The 17,842-nt window shown below is 38.2% G+C and overlaps 1 protein-coding gene across 1 annotated transcript in view; it reads left to right on the top strand.

Moving 5' to 3' along the window:
• OSBPL10 (oxysterol binding protein like 10) overlaps nucleotides 1–17,842 on the top strand; it is a 110,421-nt gene that overhangs the window by 60,487 nt on the left and 32,092 nt on the right. The window contains exons 5-6 of the mRNA XM_082295745.1: nucleotides 4,060–4,270; nucleotides 12,679–12,833. Of these exons, the coding sequence (XP_082151871.1) occupies nucleotides 4,060–4,270; nucleotides 12,679–12,833 (366 nt within the window). The remainder of the gene's footprint in view (nucleotides 1–4,059; nucleotides 4,271–12,678; nucleotides 12,834–17,842) is intronic.

The following is a 17,842-nucleotide window of genomic DNA, read 5'->3' as shown; positions in this document are numbered from 1 at the left end:
AGCTTCCCCATGTCCGACAGAGCCAAGGCCAGCTGGCTCCAAGATGGACCTGCAGCTGGCCAAGCCCAAGCCCAAGCCCATCGGCCGTGGTGGTAGAGCCTCTGTGATAACAGATTTAAGAAGAGGGGAAAAAACTGCTGTTCAACAGCAGCCAGAGAAGGGAGGAGTGAGAATATGTGAGAGAAGCAACTGCAGAGACCAAGGCCAATGATGAAGGAGAGGAAGGTGGTGCTCCAGGTACTGGAGCAGGGATTTCCCTGCAGCCCGTTGTGAAGCAGGATGTCCCTCTGAAGCCCATGGAGGTCCATGGTGAGCAGAGGTGCACCTGCAGCCCATGGCAGAACCCTTGCCAGAGCAGATGGATGCCTGAAAGGGACTGTGAACCTGTGCTTTTAAAAGCAGGTTTGCTGACAGGATTTGTGACCCTGTGAGAGACCCTGTGCTGGGGCAGTTCGTGGAGGACCCCATCCTGGATCAGGTGAAGAGAGCAAGGAGGATGGAGTGGAAGAGACAATGTGTCATGAGCAGGCTGTAACTCCTCCTAACTGTCCCCCTGTGCTGCTGGGGGGAAGGAGCAAAAGTAGTGAAACTGGGAATGAAGTTAAACCTGAGAAGGGAGGGGGGGAAAGTAAGATTTGGTTTTATTTTCTCATTACTTTACTCTGATTGGTACTAATTAAACTAATTTCCCTGAGTCAAGTCTGTTTTACCTGTGATGGTAATTGGGTGACCTCCCTGTCCTTATCTTGACCCATGAGCCTTTTGGTTTTCAGACAGGGAGGGGAAGTGGTGGGCACTGGGTGACCAGCTAAAGTAAACCCACCACAAGAACACTGGCAATACCTGAGAATTTCTGACAGGCTAAAAGGTCTGAATCTCCTTCAAGCTTCAGGAGCAGCTGTTAATAGGGAACGCATGTCAGCTGCTTGTTCTCCTGCATCAGGCAGAAGATGGAGAAAGAAGCAAACCATGCATTTGAACTGGTGTCTTCCTAGGACGAGGCTTCTTCTTATTGAATACTTGGCAGTTAAGTTAATGCAGGCCTACTAATGCTAGAAATTTGCACACTTACAATTCCTTTTAATCCATGTAGTCCTGATGGTACTTTCAGGTTTTTTTTTATTGTACATCTATCATAAAGTTGTATTTTTGAAGTTTCAGTGCATTTCTGAGAATGTGAAGTTTTTTTGTGATATTATGAGAAGAATATATAGGTGAAGAGGAGGTGTCAAATTCAGAACAAGAGTGGAAAGAGAAATGAGTTGAGATTTGGTGAGGAGATAGGGCAAAAAATAGCCTTTGTTGTTACAAGTAAAGAACTACTACTTTGAGCTGTCTGTATTTGCAAATGGGAAGGATGGAGAATTGTAAGGTGCTAAAATAAACCCATGTAAAGGCAAAGTAATTCAAAATTAGGCAAGTTATTTCACTTTGGAAAAGGGAAGTTAAAACTTACCTTTCTCAAAATCAAAGCTTTTCATTCTGATTTTGAAACTAGCTTAGACTGCTCTTAAGTCAAACATTTTGCCTCTCCTGGGAGAAAGTAAAAACCAGACCCACCAGTAAGAGGATGATGCTATAACTGCGTGACTTAGTGGCTGTCCTGTTAAGGATTAATGTGTTTAATGAATTTTATCTTGTATGGTTTGGTGTTTTTGTGTTAGCTCCTCCTTGATTTACTCTCTGTAGAACAACTGCACTTCAGCTCTTCTGAAATCTTTTGTCAAGGTCTTTAAAAAAAATTGGCAAGCATGTAAAAAAAGTTGAGTTATTTCAATAATATATGTCATGCCATAGAGTTGATCTGTCACTTTAGAATAGGGAAGGTTCTTCATCTTTGTTCTGGTCATTCAGCACCTTAAACAGTGTGGTTTTGATCCGTGCTTGGACAGTAAGTGTTCAGCAAGTCCTAATACTTTGAGTCCTACACAGAAGTTGCTGTTCCAGATGTCTTCTGCTGTGTCAGGTTTGTAGAACAGCTGCTGGTATCACACCTGTAACATGAAACTAGGTAGTAAGGAAAAGATGAATCAAAAGGCTGCTTTAAAGCTATCTTAGGTCAGCTAGGAAACAATAGGACTCAGACCAACACCTTGTTTTGGATAAAGGTAGAATAAATCATTGATTTTATGGAAATTTCTCCTAATCTAGGAAGAATACAGCCTACAAAAGTCTGTAAAGTTTTGGGCTGGGTGATAGCTGCAAACATTCAGTTAATTTTTCAAATGTCTTCTAAGCTCCCTGATCAGTTTACCTTGTGCTCCTGTCTTATCTGCAGAAGAATATAGGTGCCCTTAATTAAGGGGGAGGGGAAATTGAAATGTTTGAAGTTTTCGGAGTTTTATTTTTGATTTTATTTTTTATGGAAGCAAATCTTGGAATTGTAAGCTGTTTCCCACAAAAAAAAAAAAAAGGAGGAAAACTAGTCATTTGGAAATGAAAATAGAACATTTCTGTCACTGTGAAGTATGAGAATGTCTGGTTTTCAATTTCACACTCTTATGCAGGATGGGAAAAGGAGAGAAGCAGTTTTCCATACAATTATATTGGTTAGTCTTCCAGGGAGATGGTCATCTTTTTTCTCCTAGCTGTTCCTTCACTTTGCCTCCTTGTGCTCTTTCCCTGAATGAGGAATACTTGCATAAGTGTGTGTCTGTGGTGTTTTTGCTTTTGTTTATCTTTGAAGCAGCCACCTTGTCTGTGCTATGGAGCTCAGGTTCACAGTGTGTGACTTCTGAAAGCAGAGCATTGCCTGGGATTCTGTGGCTGCCTAAAGCTGCGTATTGGAGGGGTCTGTGTCACCTTCTGACAGGTCTCGTTCTCTGTCAAAGGGAATTAAAATTGTCTGTGGCTTTTACTGAAGTTTTGGCCTCTGTTTTAAATGTTGATTATTAAAATGTCATGTTAACCTTCAGCAAGGCATTTGGCTAAATTTACGGGCTGCAGCAACAGCTTTTGTGTGATTCTACTCTTTTTTTGCAAGAATGGTTATTTGCATCTCTGAGTTCAGTTTCCTTTCTAGCTTTTCAGTGCACTCAACATATATTTTTTCAATCAGTCAATTTACAGTAGCGGAGGAAGGCTGCAGGAAGCTCACAATACTTGAAAATATAATAATGATAATAAAAAGTCATGAAGTTCATAATACATTTTTACAGTAGAGCAGCGTGGACAAGTGGGGCTTGAATCTTTGTTTATTATGATGTTTTCAGATATATTTTTCTGAAAGCTTTGGCTACCTCAAGTGTAAACCTGTAAGTTTTTGCAGTAAGTTTTTTGCAAGGTAAGTCTAAGAGGCTTGTCATGTACATATATCATTTCCTACAGGCTGTAAGAATGGAGAGAGAAATTTTGAACATCTCCTTTTTCTTTTGGCTTTAGGATTTTGAAAGCTTGCCAGTTTGCTTAAAGAGCAGCCTGCTCAAATACTGTTTTTACCTGCTATACAAGCATCCCTTTTATCTTCATCTGGATGGTCCAAATCTAGAAAGAGGTTAACTTTCTGCCTGGCAGCTGGTGTTCATATTGGATATGAAATAAGTACTCTAAGTTGCTTCCTATGCTACTATCTGTAAACTTAAAAGTTACTGCGTTTTGTAAAAACAGTTCCTTAGTGATGCTTGAGAAATGGATAATGCCCGTTCTTAAATTGTGATTAGATACTTTATTTAGGGAAGGAGGAAGGACAGTGTGACTTCTGAGTGTCTCAGATCACAGACAAAGGCAAGAAAATCTAAGCCTAAGTTAATAACAGAGAAGGAAGTAGAATTTTCATAGTTTTCCTTACAAAGACTTTCAGAAACTATGAGTCACTATTAAACCTACTGTGAACCTACTATTTTAAGAGACTATTTTCTCTAACATAGTCTTGACATTTTTACAGGACTTTGGTAGTCTCAAGCCCTTCGTTTTTGTAGGTGAGTATATGGTATGTTTGGATCAGAACATTAACGTCCATTTGTGGTAGTTCTTCACATTTGTCACTATTTCAATCCATAAGAATTTCACAGCTACATAGTGATATTTCCTATGACAGCAGATGTTTTTGGACCTTTACAGATCATGAGCCAAGCTGAAGGACAACAGAAGAATCTTGTACAAGCCATTGAAGCTCTCCCAAATTCTGGACCCCTTACTGCCTTGGATCAGGACTTGCTACTTTTAAAAGCTACCTCTGCTGCCACCCTGAGCTGCCTTGGAGAATGCCTGAGTCTACTACAGCAAAGCATGCATCAAGTGGGCCAACAGCATAACAGGACACTGTCATCAGGTGAGCACGAGCTCCCTTAGGTGTTAGTTCATGTGCCTTGTGGTGTTATTATGATTTGAAGCAGGCAAAATTAACCCTTCTTAGAGAGGCAAGTTGGGATGAGCAGTTCGTGAGCTTCTGCAGCTTCAAGCACTGTAGTTCATTGCCTAAAAAAAGACATGAAATGTATTGCAATCAGAAGAGAGGAGGAAAAGAGGTGGTCTTCTCAGAGAAATCCAGTCCTGAAGACAGCAACACAAAAAAAAAATGGGGCATGGAGAAGAGGTATATATAGATCTACATTCTTACTGGCAGTGCTGAACCAGCTTGGTTGTTTTGTTGTGCTCCCCCTCCTTTCTTTTTTTCTTAATAGATTTCAATCTCAATACAGATTTGTTTGATAAAAATAATACTATGCAGTGCTACAGTGAAAATAATTTTTCCAGTTTTCTGCATGAAAGGATGCTGCTGAGGTGGGTTTATTTCAGTCTGTGGTTTTCTTTGAGTCTGGAAAGAGTTCTCCATGCTTAAAAAAAATCTGCAGCAAGTTTTTATGAGCCTAAAATGTCAGTGTGATACTCCACTGAGCTCTGTGGGCATGAGCCTCTCAGTCCCCATGTACCTCAGTGTTTCCAGTTCACCCAGTTCTGGGTCTGTCCATAATGTTGAAAGTTGGACCTTTAGCTTTCTGAAAGGGTGGAGTGTTTTACCATGCATAAACTGTACTGCCAAGTCTTAAGAGCAAGAGTAGATGTGAGAGAAGCAGCAGCAGCAGAACTCTGGATATGGGGTGGCTTTTTGTGTTTTCTTCAGGTGCTTCCACAGCAATCCCCCCCAGCCTGCCCTTACTTGCAGGGCAGGATATGCCCTCAAGGCTACTGAGATAGCACGGTGGGACAGCCTCTGAAGCATTCCCATTGTGAGGAGAATAGAAATGAGAGGGTTACTTGGGAAGCAAGAAAATCATATGAAAGTGGTTCTTGGGAAAAACAGTATTAAAGCTTTTGACACCTGTCCTGTGGTACAGGCTGGCTTTCCCACGTCCAGATTCTGATTGGTTTCATAAAGGAACATGATTTTTAAAAAAATTCCTGTTTTCTTGTAGAAAATTATTTGATATAACTTTTTTTCAGAAAGAATGGTTTGTGAAACAGAGATGAAAAACATTCTTCAAAGAAAAGTTACTTTCTAGTTTCAAGGTCCCTGAAGGTTGTTTTTCATCTCAATGTGATCTAAGTGAGCTGTCAAGAGATAGATGACTTGAGGTGTACATGTCCTTGAATCTGTGTCCACATAATCCTATGTTAAATCAGTGTCTATGTTTTGACTTGATAATGGTTTTTGAGAATCTGTGGACAAGAAGAGAGAAAAGCAAGCAAAACATTAGTAATTGCTTAAAAGGAATCGCCTTTTTTTTTTTTTTTTTTAAAAAAAAGTCATGACTATGAAAAACTGAATAATAAAATCTAGTAAGTGTTTTTGTTTGTTCTTTGTAAGACTGTAAACTTGCCCGAGAATCCTTTCAGGGATCAAAATTCTGTAGCACTGGTTCACACCAGCATCTTTGGTGTAACTGTGAGAACGTGAATGCAAGCAGTTAATTCTTCAGTGTGTGCGTGGGCTTATTCTTTGGTATGGAAGTAAAGAAAAAAAAGAACTAAGAAGGAAGCTAAAAGCTGCTGAAATATTTAGTCTCTTCTCCCTGACTGAAAGTCTGTGAAATAATTTTTTTTTTCCCTAGGCCTTATTATGCAATACAGTTGCCTGAAAGAACCTGGCCTACAAGTCTTGATTACTGATTTTCCTACACACTTAATCTTTTCCAGGCGTACTTTGATAGACTTAACGTTTCTGCTGAGTCGGTAGAGTTTCAGAGTCATCAAAGCTGCATAAGCTCATACCTATTCAGAGTAAAGCCTTTAAGTAATCCACTAGCAAACTCTCATTCTGAGAGATGATCTCTTTCATTTTGATTGTGTTCTCTAGGTGAATTATTTAAATTTTATACACAGCAGGTACAACAGAAGATGACCTTTACTGTCACTGTCAGGTGAAAATGTCTCTTGTTAGTTTAGAAGCCATGTGCTCCTGTGATAGGAATTCTCAAACACCTTTCTCGTGAGATGTCATGGCCCTGTGCAATTTCTTGCCAGGTGCTTCCATCCCAGTGCTGTCTCATTACCTGCTGTGTGGTGTAAAGGTGCTAGTGGGCAGCGTGGGGCAGAATGCATAGACAGAGACAAGATAGGAATTTGATAATTTATTTTCTTGCTTCTAGCCTACAGTTCATGAAAGCAAATCCAGGCAACATAGTCTTCCTTGTGTGGAGTGTGAGAAATGATCAATTGCTTAGCTTGGGTGACTTGAACCTACCCTTGAGTTTGCTTTCCTTCAGCATCCAAGCCTCTCACTATTATGCCATAAAGAGAGAGGACTGCCTTAAAAGTAGATAGATATCTACTTAATATGCTTTCTCTGTCTCTTTCCTTGTGTCCTTGTGTCTTTATACCCAATTGTACAAGTTTTGCTGACCTCCCTGTGCGCTGGAGGCCTTGCAGTCTTACTGCCTCTAAAGCAAGGACTTAAAAGTAGCTGAGAGTTTCTGACCTAGTACTTATGGAATGCTCTCATGAAGATTATAATTAAATAGTAGCTATTTTAAACTGATTTACTGACATTTACTGTTTTTAAACAAGAAAAAAAGTGTCTTCTTTCTTTCAATGTAAATATTTTTGTTGCTTTGTTTTCCAGTAATTAGAGTAGAAAGCAAGCAGCTTGGCATTCACTCTAGTGGAATCTTGTCCAGATTCTACAATTACGTAGGTCATGACTTAAAATATTTTTATGGCATGCTTTCTAATAGAATAGTTTAAGGATGACATGATTTCTCCATTTCATGTTTCTCACAACTTGTCAGTCTTAGACCTCAAGCCTACAAACAGACATGAAGATTAAACTGAAGTCTTCAATCTTGCCTTGAAGGCTAGTCAATACATTTTTTTATTTCCACTCTGAAGATTCATGGAAGGGTTTGTGTGATTGTCTTTTTTGGAGGTACATCGACAAGAACAGTCAGTGAAGCAAAATCCTGTCTGTGTTTCTACTTTTGAGTCAAAATAATGTCAAATAATGTCAAAAATAATTTCTAGCTGTCATTATTAAAGGTATGTGCATTAATCATTGGCTAAATTCTTTGTAATATTTTTTCTTTCATTGAAAAATATGCTGGAGAAGGGTATTATTAGCTGAAAGTGTTGGTTACATATAGTGTGAGTTGAGGATGAGGGATTGCATCTCTACAAGCTTCTTTGGGTTTGGGAATTATGTTTTTTTGGTAGGATGGAGGAGAATGTCGAGGCTTTTCTTTTTGGCTAGCAATGTCACCACTTAGGTACATCTGAAGTATTTGCTGATCAGCATTAAGTGCCTTCTGACAAGCTTGAGTTCATTTGCAATGCAGAAAAGGGGCAGGTACCTTTGAAAATAAAAATGTGGAGAAGAAACTTTTATCTTTATTTCTAACTTTAGAAGTTCTAGTGTTATTTTTTTCCAACTCTGAAGCCTTTGGCAGAAGGATATCTCCAGAGCCTGTTGACTGCAATTGTTAACATTCTTCGCTCCCAGACTGAGAACAGAGCAAACTCGAATGTTTGTTTTAATGTAGCTCTACCAGCGTATGTTGTGTTTTATGTCTGTTTTTTTTTTTAATTTTAGTGTTTTGGCAGACAGAATCCTCTCTTGTAGTAGCAGCCTGCACAGATCAATCCGTTCTTTTAATCTGTGTTTCACATTAGCCATTCATTTACTGAATAAAGCATCTTCCTCATAGGAATTCCTTCCTATATTTTTCTGTCTCTGCCTTGTCCGCTTTTCCAAAGTGTAAAACGTTTCATTTTTCAAGATTTTTTTTAAAAAAAAGCCAAACTCATCCTTACTATGGATTTTCTGAAGTTCACTTCAATGTGCAAAAGCTGCTGATTTTGGCTCCCATGGAAGTAAATGGATCGGGGATGATTCTGGAGTTGGGGAAGGGATATAGTTGAGCTTTTATTCTCTATTGCCTCTGTTTTGGAGAAAATAAATGAACAGGAAAGGCAAAATCTAGATGCTTTCAATTTGTTGACAAATGACAGCTAGGAATTCTCTTGCAGCTGAGATGACAAAAGAGAAAAATGAGCAGATAAGTAAGTCCTTATTTGTGCTTAAATGCATGTTGGCAGGGAAAGGTGAGGAAAGAATACAGGGGAGTACATATTCTTTGTTACTGGTGTACTTTACTAAATTGGCTTGGTCAGTCAGTTCTCCCTTAATTGTACCCTCACCAGTCTTGCTTCTGTCAAGAATAACCAGAGCAATTTGCTGTTCTATCTAAAGGCTGATACATTATTCCTTACATGCTCTTCTTTGATTGGAAGATAACATTATTTTCTAGTCCCCACACAACATTAGCAAAGACAGTCTCATGTGAAAGGCAGAGATGCAGCTGCCATTTGCTGTTTCTGTTTCAGTGTGCTGCAGGGATTCAGCAGAGAGACAAAACTGTCACATCCATCCCTGGCAGGGGAAGGAATCCGGATCTAATATTGGTTTCTCCTCAAGGCCTACCATTGCATTGTTAAGGGGATATTTGTTAGAATATACTGAAAATATGTCATAAGAGTGTTATCAATAGGTGTTAGTTTATGACTGTGCCAGGGAAAAAAATGTAGGTAGCTTGTTTTTTGTAGTCTCCTAACCAAGACCAGAGAACTTAAAATTAGGAAGGCATTTCTTACAGAATTGAGGTAGGTGAAATAATAAGCATATTTCATGCACCAATTATCATGAAAAAGTGAGTTTGAAGGTACATCAGGTACCCAGAAAATCAAAACCAGCAAAAGAAAATTATCAGCATTGCTTAACTGAAAAATCTCCTGGTAAACCTTCTCTTTGGAGAGAACTCCTCCCCGCCCCCCCCCCCCCCCCCTGCTGTGTGCACCTGTAGAAAGGAAAGACATTTCTCCTGAGGGCGCTTGTGTGGGATACAGCCTTTTGTGCACTCTGAAATAGTGTTTGTGAACTGTAACACTGCTATAGGGAAAGGATAAGTAGGTTGTCTGGATGCTGTACTTTGCTTAGGTGCAGGTGTTCTCACGTGCCTTGGTGTACTTGCTGGCTGTGTGTTCATCACAGTGGAAACTGGTGTTGATAGGAAGGGGGAAAGAAGCTAATTTTTGGGTATTTTCTATTAGAACTCTTGTTATGTATATACATATGCTCTGAACTTTCAGAGGAATCAGACTTGGGTTTTCACTCCTGGAGCTACAGCACCAACACTGTGCAGGTGGAAGAGATCTGGCTGATTTTACTAGTTGTGTATTTGGTACGTTCTTTATAATTTTTGCATCATTTGCTGCAGAAACAGATGTTTTGTGTTAATTAGCGTAGCGCTTTGCATAGTCTAAAAGTAGTAAAGTAGCTATGTAGCTGTGAATACTTTTGTATAATTTGTGACTGCCTTTCTGGAGAATTCCTTTAGAGCTCTGAAACGTATCAAAATAGATTAGAATTTACCTTTCTGCCAGCTGTCTTTGGCTATGACTGAGAACAGAGAAGAAAATCTGCCTTTGACAAAACCCAAACCAATGAGAGCCATTTCTTCCTATTCTTACCCACCTCTGAAGATAAACTTTCTCATACTGTGTTTAGTTTTTATATATGTTTTCTTAAATCTTTGTAAGAACAGGGACTGAACTAGTGATAGAAATTTTTGAGTCCCATAAAATGGCAAAGATGGCAACTCCATTAGAGTGGATCAAATGATTTACAGATAGCAGCTCAGTCTGTGGAAAGTAAATTCCAGTAAACAACTGGATTAGATATGGCACAGATGACAGCTATACCTGTACTATTTTGTGGTAAAAATAATTCGTACTAGTGCAGATGAGAACATTTTGGGTGTACTGAAAAAATGGAAAAAAAAATCATGAGAAACTGTGATGAAGTTTTAGAAAACTAATAATGTCAGCGAAGTAGGAGCCATATTGTTGTGGCCTTTCACTTTCTACATGGAGATTTTATTCTAGTCTTTGTTGTTTTTAAGATAATTTCTAATGAGTTCTCTCATCAGACATTGCTTTTGCCTGAAAATCGAGCTGCTGTATTAGATATATGGCACATCACCCTTGGGTTGATATGAGAATGCTGACATCTCAGAGTAAGATTTGTAAAGATCATCACAGGTTCCCTGATGGCACTTTGAAACTAGGTGTGAATTTTTCTCAACTTGTTCAGGGAGATGACTTTTTATTTGTTTATATTTCTGTGCTTGTATGACGTAATATCTTTCCCTGCATATTTCTCTTCTGCAAAGTAGTCAAACTCCAGATGCACAGTTTAACAAAACAATTTTTCTCATATGCAGAAGTGTTGAGGAGATGCATGTGCTTTATTACAATTTGGACCTTAACTCTTGGCATCCTGTTGGTGTTGGCAAGGTCATAATGTGTTTTTAAGATCTGTTTAAAATTTGATTAAGCTGACAATATTTGTTGTTTTGTGAGGGTAGTATTGCCCTTAGTACAGGAGAGAAAACATGCTTGCCTAGTTCTAACAGTTTCTATTTCTCTAAGAGACTCTAAAATGTGCAGAGAAAGACAAAGAAAAAGCTCTTTTTACAATGTATTTGCACTGAAGAGGAAAACTAGTGTAGTGTTTTTAAAAATATGTTTGTGATGATGAGGTAAATGTTCACACTTAAAAATTTCCCCTGAAGTGAGGTATTTCTTCACATGGGAGCTTTTTATTGTGCTTATTTACATAAACTAGATTTAAAAAAAAAAAAAAAACCTGTTTACAGTGAAGGCCAAATAGATTGTTTGTGCAGAGAGAAAATGGATAGCCCAAGGAAATGATCGAATGACATATTTTTAAAGATTGGCATAAAGAGAAGTCAGTTCCATTTTTTTTTTTTTTAGTGTCTCTGTAATAGGAAAATAGCAGCAGTAATCCATTATTCAGCTTTTTTGACAGGGAAAACCAGAAAAATAGATCGGGATCTGTTACTGCAGAATAATGACGAGTGAGAAGCATAATTTGACAGCAGAGCCACAGACATGTTCTTCCTTTGGCAAGGGGAATTTTGTGTAATTGTATGAAATAGACTTAAAAAAGGAAAAAAAGCTCAATTTTTTTCCCCCATCGGTTACTCAGCTCTTTGAAAATAATTTTATGCTTGACTATTTACTTATGCTTTCCTCATGCTTTCTTCAGCAAAAGATGGCACCACAAAAACACCCTAAGCAAGGTAGATCTGAACTTGTGCCATGTCTCCATAACTTAGTGCCATTTTAGATGAGAGGAATGTTCTGTAACTGTTTCATCTCTAGAATTTGGTAAGAGTTCAGCTATGGGATTTGTGGCCCATTCTTTAATAATGGGAGCGTTAATGTAGCACTACACAGCATAGCCTCTCCAGATCAAACCATTTACTTCACTTAGGAGGCAATCTCTGGTAACCCTGGTGATATGGAGAGGAGAAATTGCATGTTCTTTAATGTGCTTTGTGTTGCTCTGCATCATCTTAAAAACTTGGCAGTAATGAGAGGAGATCCTCCCTGTGGCACTAGTTGTATATTCATTTACAAATCGTGATAATGACTGAAGTGCTGTGATTTTCTTATCCCTATCTCTACATTTTATAGCAGCGTGTAATTAATAGCTGAAAGTTTAAGTCCTGTGCTGAGGGCTGCTGATTTGACTGTTGAGACTATGTTTTAGAACAGTTAGGGAGGAACAAGTGTGCACTTGCCTCAGCTGATTATTCTTAAATACAGACTCACCCAGGAAATCAAGTGCCCCTGGAAATAAGGGTTTTTCTGATGCCAAATTCTGGTTGATTCATATTTAATGTGTATCTTTCTAATGAGACCTCTTTTAAACTGTGGTCTTGGGACCAGTACAGCATTTTAGTACTTAATCTAGAAAAAACTTTTTGTAGTACAGACAGAGATAAAATTCAGTTGCTAGGCTTAAAACTTTGATTTCAGGCAGAAGAAATGGAGGGTTTACTTGGAAAACTTCATAACTATGAAACTACTGCGTAGGGAATACTCGTGTAATTTCTAAGGTATGCCAGATAGAATTATATGTAAGGATTATACAGTCTGGTGGTAGAACTAACATTCATTGACTTAAAAAGACCACTGATAAGTTGGCCTATAAGATGCTTACTTTGGTTATTTAGGGTGTTTCTTGCTTCCAAAGTCAGGGATATAATTTGAGATACTGCATAAGATAGTTCAGAAAGTACAAGATCATTTGTTACTCAAGTAAAGCTGTGCATGGAAGCAGAGAAGAGATACAACTAATTTAGATCAGTAGAATGATGAGGTGAATGGAAGAAATCTATAATCTTTCTCTTGTAAGCTGATACCTATTTTCTGCTTCAGAAGGTATCCTGGGATGGCCTGGGCCCAAGTCACACTCCACAGAGCAACTGAAAAATGGTGCCCTCAGCTCCTTATCATCTGCTAGTGCCAACATTACATGGGCAATAGTTCCATCTGCAGCCCAGGATGCGCAGGCACTACAGCCAAATACTGAGGTAAGCATGCTTGGTGTCTGTAGGTTGTTGGTGAGATGCAAACCATGTGTGATGGTGGATGCTTTCACTGATTAATTATCGTATTTTGTCTTTATAGTATACTCTTTGTTTGAAGTTACTTGTGATAATGATAAGTTTCATGCAAAAGTGCACTCCAAAAACTTGAAAAATGTGTTGATATTGTTCTGTGCTTTTGCTTTTCTGAGGTACTTGTGTCAGCAAACTTTGGCGAGTGTGCAATTTCTTTCAAATCTTAAAAGCAATCAACAGACTGTCAATACACATTTCTATCTTCTGGTGCAAAAAAAACCCCTATTTATTTATTTTTCTTTCTGGTTTGAGATAGACAGGAGACTGCTTTCTTCCTACTTGTTCTTCCATGTTGCTCTTTGCTCTTGGGCATCTCTTGAGCATAGCTGACTATTCTTTGAGTTGAAAAACTGTTATTTCCTGATCCCTTTTCCTGTTAAGTGATAATGGGCAGAACTTGTCCACATCATCCTGCATCAACCAGCTGATTTGTGCTTTTGTGGCATTTACTTGGTAAAGGGCAGTTCTGAAGCATCCACTCTTTGAGGAGACACACAGCTGCGTATCAGACATCTCACGCACTGAAAATCTCTCATCATGACAAACTTCTCCAGCTTCTACTGTCTGCTTCAGTAACCAGTGCTGCCCACCAGGAAAACACTTCACCCTGAGACCCTAGAGATTATAGGGCACCTGGAACACGTGAGACCTGGAGAACTGGGAAGAAGTTTTCAAAAGAGCTGAAGAAACGAGTGAATGCTCTGGGCAATTGGAATGGCTTAAATTAAATTACATTGCTTTTAATAAAATATGTAATGACCGGAGACATCAATAAAGCTTTTTTTTCCAGTTCTTTTGTAGTATGTTGAATTGTACATAGTTCAAAACAAATCACAGATAAAGCAGATTTTTAATTTTTTCATGTGTTCCTTTGGTCCTCTGTCCTTAGAAAGGAATTTTGTATTCTGTTACTCCTGGTGTCCATTTACCAAAATGTTTAAATTTACTGTAATTACTTTTCATTAGGAAGTCATGGAATTCCTTTTTTCAGATAAGCCAAGTGTACTTCGTACAGTGTGTTTTTAAGACAAGAGGCTATTTAAGAGTATTTTGGGAGTTACTATGTGCTGAACCACTGAATTCTGTTTCATTAGAGTTTTTTAGTTTTTGTTGGGGATTTTTATTCTCGATTATCCACTGAAGCCAAATGGGATGTGCAAGCATGAACTTTGCAGCAAGAACATAAAGAGTAGCAGCTGATTTTACTCACATTAACGTATCATTTTGCAGTTGAGTTGAGCCATTAATGACATGTTTTAAATGACAAATTTTTTTATGAGTCCAATCCCCTCCTGTTTGTTTGCTGATGAGAGACACTGAGTTGTGTGTGTGGCTTGAGGTACTGCTTTGCTTGTGGAACTCATGATTTATTGAGAAGGGAGTACCCTAGAAGGGATGGATATACGCAAGGAAGTGTAGCACTGTTGATGGTACAGAATCTTCAGTGCTTTGTAGGCAGTCTTCCTGAAATCAGGAGCCTGCATTTGGGGGCCCTGGGGCATTAGCCACTAAAAAAGAAGAAAAAGAGGTTGGTGAAGAGAGGGAGTAAGATTTTTAAGTTACAAAGAGGTCAGCTCAAGGTGGTGTTTTTGGTAGAAACAGTAAATAGGAGTTTGTGGATTGCTGGAGCAACAAGAAGCAGCTGGAATCAGGCAGGTAATTTTTGTAATGTAGTAGTACATTTTAATGAGCAGAAAATTGGTTTTGCCCTGAGGAAGTGGCCTGAATCAGGATACGTTCCTGGAAGTTGTTTACAACCTGCATCTTCCCTTACACTGAGTCTGCGTGTGTGATGCTATCTGAGATTGATACTGTTGGCTCTGAATTTGAAGTGTATCTTTAAATGTAGCTGATACATTTTTCAGTTTTGATCATTTTGATGAATTTTTTTCTGAGAAACTTAACAGTTACCCTGGTAAGAATGCTATCTGAGCCGGGTAGTCACCCAGGAGATGATGTCTGACACGCCCATAGTTATCAAAGATGTTTGATTTGACACAATTTAACAGTTCTGTGTGCAGGATGTAGTCATATTTTTAAATATATTGTGGCCTTGTGTGTCCAAGGCAAGAGCTTAGATCTGGCACTGAGTAAGCACTTTACTTTCAAAGGTATAAAAGCACTGACTGTGCTAATTACTTATTATGTATAGTAACATATAAAGGCAAATGCAAATCATCACTTGTTTGTTGTTTGTTAGTAACAGTGATGACATCAGCACTGAATGAGAAAATGCTTCTAGATGTCATTAGTTGACATTTTGTTGAAGCTGAATGCCCTGATTTCTTTTTTTATTTATCTGATAGCTTCTTTTAGAAGAAAGGAAGAATCCACAAGTGTCATTCAAATGAAGCTTATTTCTCTTAATGATTTTCTTTTTAAAAAACCCAACTAGGCACTAGATAATCTCCATTTCTTGAAGATGCTGCTGGGGTATTAATGGGGCTCAACTTTCCAAATATACCTGCCAGAAGAAATAAGCCTTGCTTTTACAGAAGTTACGAGATGAGAGTGCTAATTCCTGTATCAGTACTATCAAAATTAATTCCAATCTCCTCTTTGACTGGGTCTAGATTTTTATTTAAAAGAAACTGTAATTTTATGGTATAACCTCTATGTCTTAGTGAGAAGCTATACCCCAAAGGAACGGGGGAGAGCTTTTTGGCTAACTCTCAGTGTAATATAGTAAATGTACTGACCAAACAAATTGTGAATTGACCTCTGGTCTGAAATAGAAAATGCCATTAACTGGCTAACCTTGAGGAGCAGCAGACTCACCTGCTTATATTGTAGAGTGTTATTTATAAGGAAAAGATAGTTTTAAGTATGTGGATCAGCAGTGATTTTAAGAAGAAAACAGATGTTATGTTGGGGCAGAGGTGGGTGTGGGTGACTGCTGAGGAATCTTTCCCATACAGCTGCCTGCCAGTGGCAGCAGTTTCCTGGCAACGTGACTGAGTTGGCTGAGTGTGTTTGGTGATAACTGTGTGAGTGTGTTTGGTGATAACTGTGCTAATTCTCAGCACAACATTCAAACACTTCTCAGGTGTGCATTAAGAGGCATCATTAACAAACCAGTAACTGGTTTTTATATGTTTATGAAGAACTGTGGATCTTTATGAATCTCTGGAATAACAAGGTCCATCTAATGCAATTTTCTTTGAATACTTAAGCATTCTTGGGGGATGTAGAAAATTCTGGAGCTGAGTTTAGATGCCACATGTAACTCTAGTAAAACTTTTCTTTTTGGTTTGTTGCACTGTCAGGGTTTCAGGAATGCAGTTTCTTCTTTGGTAGAAGCTAAACATTATTCAGCCAAATACAAATAGGTAACAGGCTGTTCTTATGTGTGGTCTGAAAGGGAAGGAATAATTTTCTTTGGATCTAATAGTTCAGTTAAGAATTATTTTAAAAATTGTTATAATTTAAAAATTGTAGCTACATCTGCAATGTAGCCCTCTTCATGTGATTTTTATGCCTTAAAATGCCATGCCAGCTGATTCTTCCCATCCTGTGGATCTGGTCTCTGTGCAGTCTCCCTGCTTTCCTGTCCCTAGCTTTCCCTTGCCTGTGTGCATGAGCAGCTGTACGCATGCTCCAAATGGAAGTGTCTTTTTAATGGGATTGAAGTTTGAGCTCTGTAGGATTGAGCCTTTAGCTCTGATTATCTAACTGCTAAACCAGGTTTTAATTGTGATAGTGATTGCAAGGGCAGGTTATTAAAGATATTTTTGGTCCCCTGGATGATCTGAACCTTGATGTTTTCAACTGTAAGAGGGAACTGTTCTATTTAGAGGAGGTACTGAATTGTTTAATATTATAAGTTTATGTATTTTTTTTTTCATTTCTTCAGGTGATAGTTTCTTTCAAGCTGTAATTTGTTTTTTATCTGTACATAAGTATATCTCCTAATATGACTTTAGAATTTTAGACTTTAGAGCTATTACAGAATGTATTAGAGATGCTAATAAATAATTTAAAAATGCTCATGCAATTTTAGAAACTAAGCAGGATAAAAGAAATTATTTCTTCTTCAATGTTACCTCTATTTATCTGTGTCTTAGCAGATGTGCCCAGGTCTGTGGATTGTTTCCTGGTATAATTTGTTTCTAGTGTTTCCTAATTCCTTTTTGTACTTGACAGAAATGTGTATAATTGATGTTGGGAGATGAGCTTAGCCATGAACAGAGAGCTCTAGCCCCAAGTGCAGTAATGGAAGAACAACAGATCAGGATGGGCAAGTAATGTTTGCAGCATTACAGAGAGTCCCTTTTCACTGTTTAGTATAGACATTACAGGATTTCTCAATGTGCTCTGCTTTTTGTCCTCTGCACGATTAAGTACTTTTCAGGCTGAAGAGCACAGTGAATGGCCTGTAATGATTTAGCTAAATTAATCTCTAGGCAAAGATGGTACCAGTTAATCCATTCACTATGCAGACCATCTAAAAAATGAAATCTGAGGTAATCAATTGAAGGTATATTTAAGGATAATGAAGGGAATGTATATTTAAGGATTAAATGTACAATTAGACTAAAAGTGGAATTAAATGACCCTAAGCCTGCTACAGCAGCACTGACAATGACTAAGATAATCTAGCTAATTTTGATTTGGTTTTTTTTGCTAGCTTTCTGGAATAGCTACTGTGTCAGCAAACAGTCCTCTAGTAAAACTGTTTGTGCAAATAATTAATAAAAATTTTATCACCAGTCAAACCCACTGCATATTATTGAATCACTTCCACCTCCAAAATGCATGTGTTCCAGCTGCTATCTATGTAATTGAGAGTAATATGCCATGTAAAAAAAAAAAAAAAAAAAGCTTCAATACCAAATCTGCTTCTAATTTGAATAAACACGAGGTTCTGATTCATGTGGAATTCAATAATTACTAGTGGAAGTCAGTGAAAACTAATCATT

Source organism: Coloeus monedula (assembly GCF_965178545.1).
Source record: "Coloeus monedula genome assembly, chromosome: 1".
In the NCBI taxonomy this organism is placed as follows: domain Eukaryota; kingdom Metazoa; phylum Chordata; class Aves; order Passeriformes; family Corvidae; genus Coloeus; species Coloeus monedula.
The sequence above is the reverse complement of the archived record's forward strand: the minus strand, read 5'-3'. Positions and strand labels throughout refer to the sequence as shown.